Source organism: Coccidioides immitis, assembly GCF_000149335.2.
Source record: "Coccidioides immitis RS genomic scaffold supercont3.6, whole genome shotgun sequence".
Taxonomy (NCBI): Eukaryota; Fungi; Ascomycota; class Eurotiomycetes; order Onygenales; family Onygenaceae; genus Coccidioides; species Coccidioides immitis.
This window is the reverse complement of record NW_004504312.1, coordinates 1877623-1888700: the sequence shown is the minus strand read 5'-3', so window position 1 is coordinate 1888700 and position 11078 is coordinate 1877623. Positions and strand designations below refer to the sequence as shown.

Sequence of the window (11078 nt, the reverse complement as noted above, 5' to 3'; positions counted from 1 at the left end):
ATAGCTAAACAACAACTAGTCCACCAATATAGTGCTAGAACGCGCTGAAATCACTCGCTAAGACCTAGAACGGCTGTTTCCTCCTGACTTGATATAATGTGCATTGGAGGAGACACGGGGCGAACCATATATTGGCTATATATATACTTGTTTTCCTCAACTGTCCCCAAACAGCTATTGCTCCAGTTAGAGAGCAACCAGCATCTCAATACATGCTCAGATTGAACGGACAAACCTTTCTGCCCATATATAATCACCACTGTGATTGCCAGCCTTCAAAGCGTATGTGATTCAGTATTTCAGAGGATCATAGGCTGCACAATTTATTTCCTCAAGATTTGTGCCTAATGGGAAAAAGTCCAAGAACGAAACCTTCAAAGGTTTCCTTCTAATCACCTTCCGCCAACAATTTGATAAATGGGCCACAGGGGAAAAAGGTTATTCAGGCAAGGTGCATTAATGTAATTTTTGTCCCCGGAAGTTGTGCCTGAACACTAAACTGCATCAAACTATCTCTGGGCAGAACCTTCATTACATTCCTGTATATATTATTGATCTGGACAGTGGTGTTGTTGTATGTTGTTGCGTGCCCACAATTCTGTTTTGATAATTCTCATTTGTGGAATTCTCGCAATCTTTCTTACTGCTGATGATTAATAGAGCTGTCACTTTAAAGTCTCGTGGCATTATCATCACTCATGCCACTCTGATCAGATGCTGAAGTTGTGTCTCTGTGATCTGAAGAATGGGAATTAAGCAGTAGAACATTACATATTGCTAAGTCTGGCTCTGTATATTCAAAAGCATCATTCTTCACTCCATTCTCATCTCTTGGGGGATATGCAAGGGTGCTCTTGCTAACCTTCGTGTTGCCAAACGTAGAGTAACATGCCCTTCCAACATGAGCACCACCCACCACTCTCTACTTTTGTTTTGCAGGTATGGCTGGTGAGCACTGTGTTAGCCCAAGAAGACTCCTTTAATATCAGACCCCGGGTTTAATGTTATCTCTTGTTTGTAGGAGTTGCACATACTCTATATGGCTATGCCCCCGGATGTGGCATTTGTGGGTATTAATCAAACCACCAATAGTTAAGCAGCCGGTCAACAAATGGTTGACTAGCGGTGGCTATCACAGTTGAGGGTACGGAGTACAGGACCTGAAATGAAGTACTCTGCATTCCATACAGGGCATTCCATATCCCATACAGGAGCGGGTAATGGAGCAACATAGCTATTAGCCAGCAAGCATGAAGTCCATACACGTCAGGGTTCTCACTCCCCAATCATAGAAATTTCAAGACAGCACTACCGCAACTCCAGTGCCCAAACCTCGGGGGGTTTCGTTTTTCCAAATAGGTGTGTACAAGCGCCTATAACATTTAGTGTGTCTTTAACCAGGTGCTCGAAAGTGTGCAGTCAGCCCTACTACTATTAGTTGCCCTATCAACTACAGTGATGAAAGGGATACGGAGTACTCCGTACTCCGTACAGAGTCCTATGACATACGCACTTGAGTTTCACAAGATCTTTTCTTCGCACGGAGTACGGAGTACATATATGATAAACAGCTATCAGATAAAGCAGTGATATCATTTAGTCTGGGGCATCAAGGTCCATGAAATGGCCCAAATGCGGCTGTTGAATACTGTCATTGGATGCTCGCAGCCTCAGGTCATACAGTTGCGTCCGACCTGTGCCCAAACCTGGCCTGACGCTAATGAGCTCGGTTGACAATTGGACTGTGGGGTACTGCACTCCGCCAGTCACGCACGGTTCAGCCCTGAAGAACGCCCAGTTCGTGAGTGAAGGAGTTAGTTATCAACTCTGCCGAATAACCACTCTACAAATCGCCCACAAGAATTTCGGCCTCAACGCCATGCTAGGAGTTTTAGCCACCCTGCGGAGTACGGTGGACAGCCTGGCTGAAAGGTGACACTCGAAAACCCGGAATTTCTTCGCAAATCTGTCTGCAAGTATCGTAAGTAACCGCCACTCGCCCGAAGAGAAAGGCTGAAGCTATTCCCCCAGAGCAACTTCTAACGACGAGGGCATGGAGACACTGGCCCGAGGTCTGGACCTCAATTACGAATGCCGGGGCGGAACAATAATACTCCAGCTCACCACGTTGAACCTTGTTGACAAGCTTCTGAGAGGTCGGCTGAAGAAGCTCAAAAGAAGATGCTCTACTCCGTACTCCGTATGACAACTTCAAAAGGAGCCTTAAGAGATTCAGATATGGCAATTTGTTAAAATCGATAAGTCAACACGCCGAAACACTAATCCAATAGTGCGTATTGGATGAAATTTGGTATTCGCGAATATCGCCCAGCCCGCGAGCTTAGTCGGCCGTTATGGCGAAGCCAACGAAGCGAGCATCAAAGCAAACACCAATCAATCCAGGTGCAAAGCAGGCCGATAATTTTGAAACCCCGGCAGCTTTCACGCAAGCCCCATCCTCACTTACTCAATTCCTTGAAAATCTCTCACCCGAGCATGTCTACCTCATTCACCTAGATCGCCAGCCAAAGCTCGAAAAGCACCAAATCTTTTTCGTCCCCCTTGTCCTGAATAGTGTTATACTCGCGCTCGTTATTTACAGAGTGTATATCGGCATATTCACATACCCGGATATCCTCATTGCGATCCTCGGCGGCGATAGCCCCGCGAGAATAGACCCCAAGAGATCTAGTTGGAGTCTGATATCAAGCGTGCTCGCCCAGCGAACATTCACATTCCTATTCGACTACCTTCTTATAGCACTCTTTCTTCCCTGGCCGGTACGATTTATCACCGGTCCCGTCCGATGGCGTCTGAAAGTCGGATTCCAACGCGTTGAAATCGTGGTGCGCAAGAGTCGTGCATGGAGCGAAACTTTGAGACGAACATGGATCCGGGACGACGACGGTGCGATGAAAGAGCGCATTATACCGGCCATCACGCCCATGCGGCTTCGAAAGACGGGATATTTGCTTATAGATGCGGATTGGGATCTTGATTTTCCGTCGATGACTCGGGCATATGACGATGTCAAGACAGGCAAGCTTAATTTCGGAGATTTTGAAACATGTGTGATAGTCCACGGTGGTGGAAATAAAGGCTGGCTCATCTGGCGCGTGGAAGACCACGAGTTTGCCCATCGTTCCGATCCGTCTATGGAATTAACTCCCTCGGAACGCGGTAAGATCGTCGCATTTAAAGATAAACTTACATCCATGGGGAAAGAGGATTTGTTTTTCCGCTGGGTAGAGATAATACAGTTTGAGAGCACGCAGCCGGGGGGTTTTACAGCTGAAAGGCAGCAGAAAGCCATGCTAGAAACGAAGGAGCTTTTCGAACAGCACGGAGTGGATTTTGAACAGTTCTGGTCTGAGGTTGGGGGTATGCAGGGCGTATCCTTATGAGTTTGGAAAAGAAGCAAGAGCATTAAGCGCATGTTCTATGGAGAACATAGACTTAGATTTTCATGTTGAATTTTCATGGATAGAAGAATAATCCTGTTACAAGCATTGTAATACCATGATCACTTCAGCCCCTGTTGAGCGCTTCTCCAAATTGCCAAAGAGAAAATCATATTGTTCACTTAGGAGGAGTTGGCTGGTCCTTTGCTCTCGTAGCAAATTTTTGCAATAATCCAAGTGATCGCTTCAACTGTTGACTAACTACTAAGATTTATGGTCCTTCACTCAAAGGTTCCATTCTAAAGAAAAAGAGAAAAAAAAAATCATAAGAAAATGGGGTATACATATCACAGAATACCTTCACTGCTGTATCAATATTCAACAAACAAGCCAACTAGAAAACGATATCAGCGCTAGAACGCAGCAAAGACGACGAATGTTGGAAATTGAGCCTCTCAAGTAACAAGCTACGCCAAAGCTTCGACCAACCGAAAAAAAAAAAAGGAGGAAAAAGAAAAAAGGGAGGCGGGAAGGGGAACGTATGCAGTCATAAAGGTTCATCACATGTGTCCTAAAGGATATATACTTTAATGGAATATTCGTTTTGGCTTTATGGCAAGACTATTTTTCAGGACGATGCATGCTCTCCTACCCTCAGCCGGTTGTAGTGGAGGCTTGCGAATGAAATCGTCAAGATATGCGTTGTGTGTTGTCGAGGATTTTTTTCGTTTTCCAGTTGAGAGTTTTCGACAGTATAAGCCGCGAACAGTCAAAGCTCTATGGCCGACTTGATGGCGAAATGCAGCCGCAAACAGATATACAGTCAAGCGGTCGACAGCTTGTACCTCAGCGAACAGGAGTATGTCTTATTAGGTCTTCCATGTAGTAAACAAAACCAGTGGCATCTGCAGGAGGAACATATCAGTACACACTCAAGGACTTGGAAACTACAAGACCTCAAGTTCAAATGGGAACGATTACGGATATTTGACTTACCTCCGTCTGTCGTAAACGTAAGGACATGCTTTCCATCCCGAGTTCGTGGCGGAATATACTCTTCCGAATCGATAAATGTTATACGCTGTAGTTCTGACAAATAAACTGTCTTCGGTCCTGTCCTTCGAAGCCAGGACTTTTTTCGAAAATAGGGGTGTACAAATGCCGTCCAGACGGGCACTCTAATAGACCAAGGTCAGGACAACTTTGTCATGCGTAATAGGGTAATACATTATCTAGACGTACCTTTTTAAGTCGCCATCGAGGACCGTAGCTTGTAGCCTCACCGCTTTAGTTTCGTGGTCCCGGAATACCCTAAGAGCATGGGCGAAATTGTCGTCCACGATTTTCCTATTAACATCGATTAGGATATAAGTCCGAGCATGATTGAATTAGGAGCCCAAATGCACGCACCCAGCAAAAACCTCAAACTCGCCGCATAAATGGTAGTCAGGAATATTCGAAATTGGTTTACTCGAGTCCTGCCCTCGAAGCGCAAGGAAAGTGCAAAAGAAAACAACCATCTCTGCAAAACTTGTTATCAAGCAGACCAAAAACGAGTGCGGGAATGGGACATACTTTCGATGGAACTAAACTGAAGATTCGCCCACGCTATCATTTCATCCGGATCGGGACCTTTTTGGCATAGTTGGAGGCAGGAACCCGAACGGTATATTTGTAGTGAAGTTATGGGTATGGTGGAATATACAGTGCGGCGCTTGGAACTCCGCACCCTGCATACAATTCTCGTTCGGTGGTCCTCCGCTCTTTGGTAAAATAACATAGTCAATTGTGGCTTTCCAGGAAACTCACTGGTCAGGGAGTCAGCATCAGAACGAAAAGATTCATACAACAATTCATAACATACAGATGAAATAAGGAGTAGTACTCCTGGGCCAGATGCTCCTTTACACCCGACATGATGGGACCGAAACATTTGGTACTGCGAACAGCCAATTAGCCGGGACAAGGAAAAGGAGGGGATTTTCGAATGAATACCCACATATCCCCCGTTTGGATCAACGATGTGGACGAATTCAGCTGCATACCAAATGCTCTTATGGACCAATGCCTAACTCCATTCTCTTCGTTTAGAGAAGAGGACGAGCTTGAGCTCACCGTTCTGGTGGCCGGTGAATCTGGGCCTGTGTAGGAGGAGATAGGGCTCTCTTCAGAAAATGAAGGCGACATTGGTGGTTGAGGCGGTGCGGGCGGCGGGGGCGGCGGGGGCGGTGGTGCTGCCGCTGCGCCCGATGAGGGCCTCTGGCGCTCCCATGAACCACGCTGTTCCATTTCTGGGAATCCCCGTGCGTTCTTGGACCGCCTTCTCAGGTCAGGTGTCCGAGGGCGACGGGTATCGGGAACTGGAAGCGGGGGAGGAGGTGCAGGAGGTTGTTCGGCTGCGGAGAAGTAAGCACCAGGCATTTGAGGGGCGGGAGGTACCGGGTGCTGTTGCTGTCGTCGCTGTTGTTGTTGCTGTTGCTGCTGTTGTTGTCGCTGCTGATTAGCTATGCTGTCATTGTAGCGCTGGTCCTGAATTGCACGTAGGTCGGAGATGGCTTGACGCATCCTCGCCATCGACGCTACATCTATTTTCTCACTATGACTGTTGTTGATATTAGCCAGGGCATTAGCACTCGCGCAAAACTGCATTTATTTCATTGAAAAATGGAACAAATGGAGTAAATCAAATCATGTGGCAAGGAGACTCGCTCTTTTACAATGAATTTCATCCCTTCCAACATCTGCTTGTAATATTGAAGCCGCAGTGGTAGCGTATACCCGGACTGGTAAAAGAAGAAATCCCACAGTAAGGACCATGTCTGCGGATAGGACTGCGAGACATCCAGGCCTCTCGCGGCCGCAGTCATCCGATTCAAAGCATCGTAGATATCCCGCAGTGTATGGCGAAGGCTAGCGTACACGAGTTGAAGATCATCGTTGATTAGGATGAAACGGGGTCGATGGATCGCCGAAGCTTGGAAGTTCGCCAGTATCCTGAGAGACGCACTGATAGAAAAAAATTCGGAAACCACAGTCGCAAGATTCACGGAATGCGCTGGCACCGGCTTTATGAACTTGATGAGACTGGCCCCGATGTCCTCGGTATGAGGGGCAATTTCGAGCAAATTCATCCTGGCCGATTGGATGCCAAGCTCGGCATGATAGGACTGTGAAGAGACTGCAGGTGCGATAAACCTTTGTGCCGACTTGACTATCCGTTCACAGGGTGTAGAACGGGCTTGAGGGCGAGGGGTGAGCGGCGCGGTAGAGCTCAGGCGGCAAAGAAAGCAAATCTCAACTCAGTTAAGCCTCATCGAGACCGAAGCAAAAGAAGAAAACCCATGATTAGCATGTTTCTGCTAAAGATGAGGTTAGGTGAAAAGGCGGGAGACAGAAGCAACCGGCCCTCGCGAAAACAATGCGGGTCATTCTCCGCGCATTGGGCCTTTAACCTCCTAGCGTGTGGGTGGCAGAAGATGCAACGATGACTTGTCCGTGCGGCTCAATTGGATGATCCCGACGAAAGCGGGACACGCAGCGGCCAATGGACACCTGGCTTTATCAGTGAGAATCGAGGGCTAAGCGCCAGATTCCCTCCGATTCGAGTGAAGCGGTTATTTTTAGATTAATTTCTTGAGAAATGCCATTTCCAACGGCTTTTACCACCGTGGTAGAATTGGCTTTTGGAAGCCTTTTGAAGACTGTCCTCATTTCTCAAATTCTCATCTTCTGCTCTGGAGTAACCTTTCAGAGTTGATACTTTGTGCAAAATATTGCTTTGTTCACGACAGTGCCCGAGAGAGAAACCTCTTCTGTTCAAGCCTACACACCCAAACGCTGAATTCCACATGGCGGAATGCCACGACATATATCTCGGCCCAAAGCACAAGGTTACGACTGATGACTGGGGGAGAGCAACGACCATGAACCGGATGACAGAGATGCAATTCTCACCACGTCCGCGGTTGACGTGGACAAATAAATTTGCTTCGCTGATATAATCCGGCAGCCATGCATGCTGCTCCATTGGCCGGGCAGCCACGTCGTGGAATAAAATCCTGTTATGGGGAACAGAAAGAACTTATGTGACTCATGCCAGCGTGTCGCGTCAGGGGCTATTTAAGTTTGGTCAACTCCCATGTAAGTATAGTTCTCGGCGCAATCCTGGAAAAACCGAGAGGATTAGAGGAGGAGAGAACAGGGCCATAACAATTGTATATTGCTAGTGTACAATATCGGTGTGTTTTGTATGGTGACCCTCCGCTGGTTGCAGTTACTTGACCTTGACCCTCGGGACGAATTCGATAGCAATCGATCAATCTCTTGAGAAAGCTGGCAGACAGAAAGAAAACGAGAGGCGTCAACGATCAGTCTTCCCGCTTGGCACAGGCTGCGAATCGTAACAGATTTAGAAAAACCATTGGAAATCCGGTGACCTTCCCTTTTACTGACCTGCAAGCAACAACAAAAACAAAATGAACATGTTAAAAACTCTGAAGGGAAAAAAAGAAAAGATATATATGAACCACCGTCAATACCGTCCCATAAACCATTTGAAACGCGCGGAAACGAAAACCAAACAATGCGAAAGACAAGAAACGCCGGCACGACCCTAGATCAACTTCGTCATGTCCTAAAAGCTATCTAGGCGGATTCCTCATCGTCCTCATGGGCCTGGAGAGGCTAGTCAGCGCGTGTCCAGTGGCGCGGAGACCGTCGAGATGCTGCTTACATTGTAGTTGGCTTTCTCGTCTTCATACCGCTTCTTGTCGGCTGCAGCCTTCTCCTCGTAGGGAGCACGCTGCTTATCGCTCAGTGCCTTCCAGCGTTCTCCAAGGAGCTTTCCAACTTGACCTACACGAGCAAATTAGAAGACGCCTTAGGCAGGGACGTTGATCGACGGCAAGGGTCATACCGAAGGAGATACCAGGATTCTCCTCGCGAACATTTTCACGTTGCTCATTGGCGAAGAACATGTAGGCCGACAGGCCACGCTTGGGCGCGTTGGGGTCTGAGTATGGGTGGTCGACATTAGCATCCCATCGCAGCACCACTAGCTTTTTGAGGGTTTGGAGGGCGAAATCATACCCTTCTTCTTCTTCTCGGCGCGGCGACCCTTGGTCTGACGGGTGCTCTTCTCCTTAGGCATTCTGGCTGGTCCTTGATGGCTGTGTCGGGGTGTTAGTCGCGCCTTTGCACTCTGAGCAATTGATGACTCAATCGCGTCAAGAACAAGGCGAAAATCAACTTGCAGATAGTGCTAGGAGCAATGATGCAGAAGATACATAGAACAGGTGAATAAACACGTGTTGATGCTGAGGATTGTGAGGTTAAGTGAAGCAGTTGGGCAGTATCGCATCGTGCCAAAACACCGCGACCACAGAGGTGGCGAAGATGGAGAACAGCATCGCTCATCCAGAAACAGAGTCGCGACACTTCAGTTGGAACATGTATATTTGTGTTGATGTCGACCATGGAGGAACCATAAGTGTAGTAGGTGATAGGCAGGGCAATAGCATGCTTTGGGTGAAATATCGCTGTAAACACAAGGCGACAGCAAGGAAAACAAAACAGTGGCAAAAGGACAGGATGAAAGATGCAAAGTGCTGAGAGAGGATGTGTGATTGTGAATGGTTGGGTATGTGTTGAATAAATTGTGAGAGAGAAGCAAAATGGAAGGGGAACCAACTTACTGAGAATATGCAGTACCTTTTTTTGTATGGGGAATTTATTATGTGGAGGGGAATGAGGATAGCAGAGAGAATTGTATGGCAGCAAAATTTGGTGGGAGAGGTTGGGTGAGAGGAAAATATGTGAGGGAGAAGGGAGAGGGAGGGAAGGGAGCGAGCAGCCTTCCTGACACCTGGGTTGGACTGGGCTACGCAAGCCAGATCAAAGGAGGGGTGGCAGTGGCAGTGGCAGAACCAAACCGGAACATGGATCACTGGAAATTTTACTGTTAATTACACACTACCCATACTTCGCATCTCAGTAAACAAGGTATTCATGTGCGTGTTGATATCAGCACATCCGTGTGCCTTTCCCAGTCCCGGAAATCATCCTGCTACCATTCCCGCTGTGTTATGGCGCGGTAACTTACTCCATCCTGCATCCAAGGCACTACAGCAACATTTGCTTGTATGTATGCATGTAGCTATTCTGCATATACAACAAACCAATACAGCCTGTGAAAAGATCAATAAGTAAATAAAAACTGTGGGTGTACAGAGCATGGAGCAGAGGACCACACATACATACAACTGTGCCAGTACAGTATGATGTCTTGAGGCAAAAAGGGACACTCCATACTCTGTATAATATGGGGAAGACCAAATTTCCGTTTGCGGTCTAGCGTAACTATTCGGGTAAAGTGCTCCTCCGGCTAGCCGGTAGAAAATAGGAGGGACGGATAGCCAAGTCCTTTTATTTCAAACGGGCTGCTGAGTGTAGGATGAGTGAAGCCCATGACGCCCTGGAGTTTCAACCTTGCAACTCCTCGACAACAGTATATATGACACAGCAAGTTGGTTCTCATGTCGGTAATTGATTACCTATAAATATCATCATCATGATCTGTACGGAGTACGGAGGGTGGTATTGTGACCTGTCGAAGATAACTTTGTTTCCCTCCTTGCCCCATCGCAATACAACTTCCCAGTCCAACAGAAATTAAGAAGTAATGGAGGAATAAACACTCGAGCAGCACCCACCTGTGTGAAGGTGACAAAAATCAAAACTTTTAGTCTTAACTGGGAATTGTTCAAGGCAGGGAGAATTGTGCGGCGATGGTTAACTGCTCCGTGTGTGTGGGCTACTCCTGATGTAATTCACTCTCTGTAAAGCAGAATAATGACCTGCCATGGTGCACCGAAGAGGCTGCGTCTTGACTGTGTATGTGTGTACATACATACGGGGTACAGGACGTAATTACCATCTGTCATTTATTGCTCCTGTTCCGTCCGGCGGGCTTCTCACGGCAAGTGGGATCCTGATAAGCTCGGAGAAAAATTACGCGTTTAAGCAAGGCTCTGTATTTTCTGTTTTTTTTGTGACGGGAAGTGATGGGGTGAAGCCAGGTGTGTTGGATGTGCCTTTAGTTCCAAGTTCCAAAATAAAAGAGTACGAATTGCTCCGTCCAATGCGCATCCATGTTCTCCGTGCAGCAGAGGCTACCCCATGCACTGACGAAGGTATACATACACCACCCCCTGAACAGACGCTCGACGACATGCACCCTTACCGTACAGTGCCGAGGGGTAAAAGAGGGTGTTATGTACAGGCTGCTTCTGAGTGACTTCCTTTATTGTATTTGGGTATGAACGGAGACCTTTCGTAGGGAGCCATGGTTCCTCTCTCTTCCGTACGGTGTACGGAGTACAGGGTACATAGTTACCAAGTACTTTGTATTGAGGTCCCTGTACTCCGTACGGAGTAACCGAGTAACAACTCTAAGGAGTACTCCGTAACCCTGATAAAGTTTCGCTCCGGAGAGACCACCGCAATCCTTGCTACAGATGGAGCAAAAACTCTGGAACCTACTCACTCCACCACTATTGCCGTCTCTCGGCTGAAGAGCATAGCGGTGGTACGGTTGAACGGCCAATGAGCCCGGTGATTTCATCCTGTATTCTCTGGGTTTTGTGCGACCCACTGTTTGACACCTTTTTTTAGCAGCTT

The 11078-nt window shown here is 47.4% G+C and overlaps 6 protein-coding genes across 6 annotated transcripts; 2 read left to right on the top strand and 4 right to left on the bottom strand.

Annotated features, from left to right (window-relative positions):
• Positions 1 to 813: 813 nt before the first annotated feature.
• CIMG_13729 (uncharacterized protein) lies at positions 814 to 1881 on the bottom strand (the record flags this gene model as incomplete). The annotated part of the gene is made up of 6 exons (XM_004446329.1): positions 814 to 955; positions 1189 to 1234; positions 1313 to 1373; positions 1510 to 1571; positions 1682 to 1717; positions 1848 to 1881. 6 exons carry the CDS (start codon positions 1879 to 1881, stop codon positions 814 to 816), a joined length of 381 nt encoding a protein of 126 aa, XP_004446386.1.
• Positions 1882 to 2354: 473 nt separating this feature from the next.
• Positions 2355 to 3404, top strand: CIMG_03670 (uncharacterized protein; the record flags this gene model as incomplete). Its single annotated transcript, XM_001244228.1, has 1 exon — positions 2355 to 3404. The coding sequence occupies one exon, from the start codon at positions 2355 to 2357 to the stop codon at positions 3402 to 3404; it is 1050 nt and encodes a 349-aa protein (XP_001244229.1).
• Positions 3405 to 3693: 289 nt separating this feature from the next.
• CIMG_03669 (uncharacterized protein) lies at positions 3694 to 6532 on the bottom strand (the record flags this gene model as incomplete). Its single annotated transcript, XM_001244227.2, has 8 exons — positions 3694 to 4306; positions 4398 to 4579; positions 4644 to 4748; positions 4812 to 4923; positions 4977 to 5209; positions 5266 to 5340; positions 5401 to 6044; positions 6119 to 6532. The coding sequence occupies 8 exons, from the start codon at positions 6530 to 6532 to the stop codon at positions 4248 to 4250; spliced, it is 1824 nt and encodes a 607-aa protein (XP_001244228.2). The 3' UTR covers positions 3694 to 4247.
• Positions 6533 to 6848: 316 nt separating this feature from the next.
• Positions 6849 to 7428, bottom strand: CIMG_03668 (uncharacterized protein; the record flags this gene model as incomplete). Its single annotated transcript, XM_001244226.1, has 2 exons — positions 6849 to 6957; positions 7232 to 7428. 2 exons carry the CDS (start codon positions 7426 to 7428, stop codon positions 6849 to 6851), a joined length of 306 nt encoding a protein of 101 aa, XP_001244227.1.
• Positions 7429 to 7602: 174 nt separating this feature from the next.
• CIMG_03667 (non-histone chromosomal protein 6) lies at positions 7603 to 9188 on the bottom strand. Its single transcript, XM_001244225.2, has 5 exons — positions 9095 to 9188; positions 8490 to 8569; positions 8317 to 8412; positions 8134 to 8255; positions 7603 to 8075 (listed from the first exon to the last, which is right to left on the bottom strand). Exons 2-5 carry the CDS (start codon positions 8548 to 8550, stop codon positions 8046 to 8048), a joined length of 309 nt encoding a protein of 102 aa, XP_001244226.1. The 5' UTR covers positions 8551 to 8569; positions 9095 to 9188; the 3' UTR covers positions 7603 to 8045.
• Positions 9189 to 10260: 1072 nt separating this feature from the next.
• On the top strand, positions 10261 to 11007 carry CIMG_03666 (uncharacterized protein; the record flags this gene model as incomplete). The annotated part of the gene is made up of 3 exons (XM_001244224.2): positions 10261 to 10591; positions 10791 to 10832; positions 10916 to 11007. The coding sequence occupies 3 exons, from the start codon at positions 10261 to 10263 to the stop codon at positions 11005 to 11007; spliced, it is 465 nt and encodes a 154-aa protein (XP_001244225.2).
• Positions 11008 to 11078: the final 71 nt, after the last annotated feature.

Bases quoted from the DNA above. Each gene is read 5' to 3' on its own strand.
- CIMG_03667 (XM_001244225.2), bottom strand. From the start codon at position 8,550: ATGCCTAAGGAGAAGAGCACCCGTCAGACCAAGGGTCGCCGCGCCGAG. The intron at 8,413-8,489 runs GTATGATTTCGC...ACCCATACTCAG, and splicing joins CGCCGAGAAGAAGAAGAAGG to ACCCCAACGCGCCCAAGCGT. The intron at 8,256-8,316 runs GTATGACCCTTG...TTGCTCGTGTAG, and splicing joins GAATCCTGGTATCTCCTTCG to GTCAAGTTGGAAAGCTCCTT.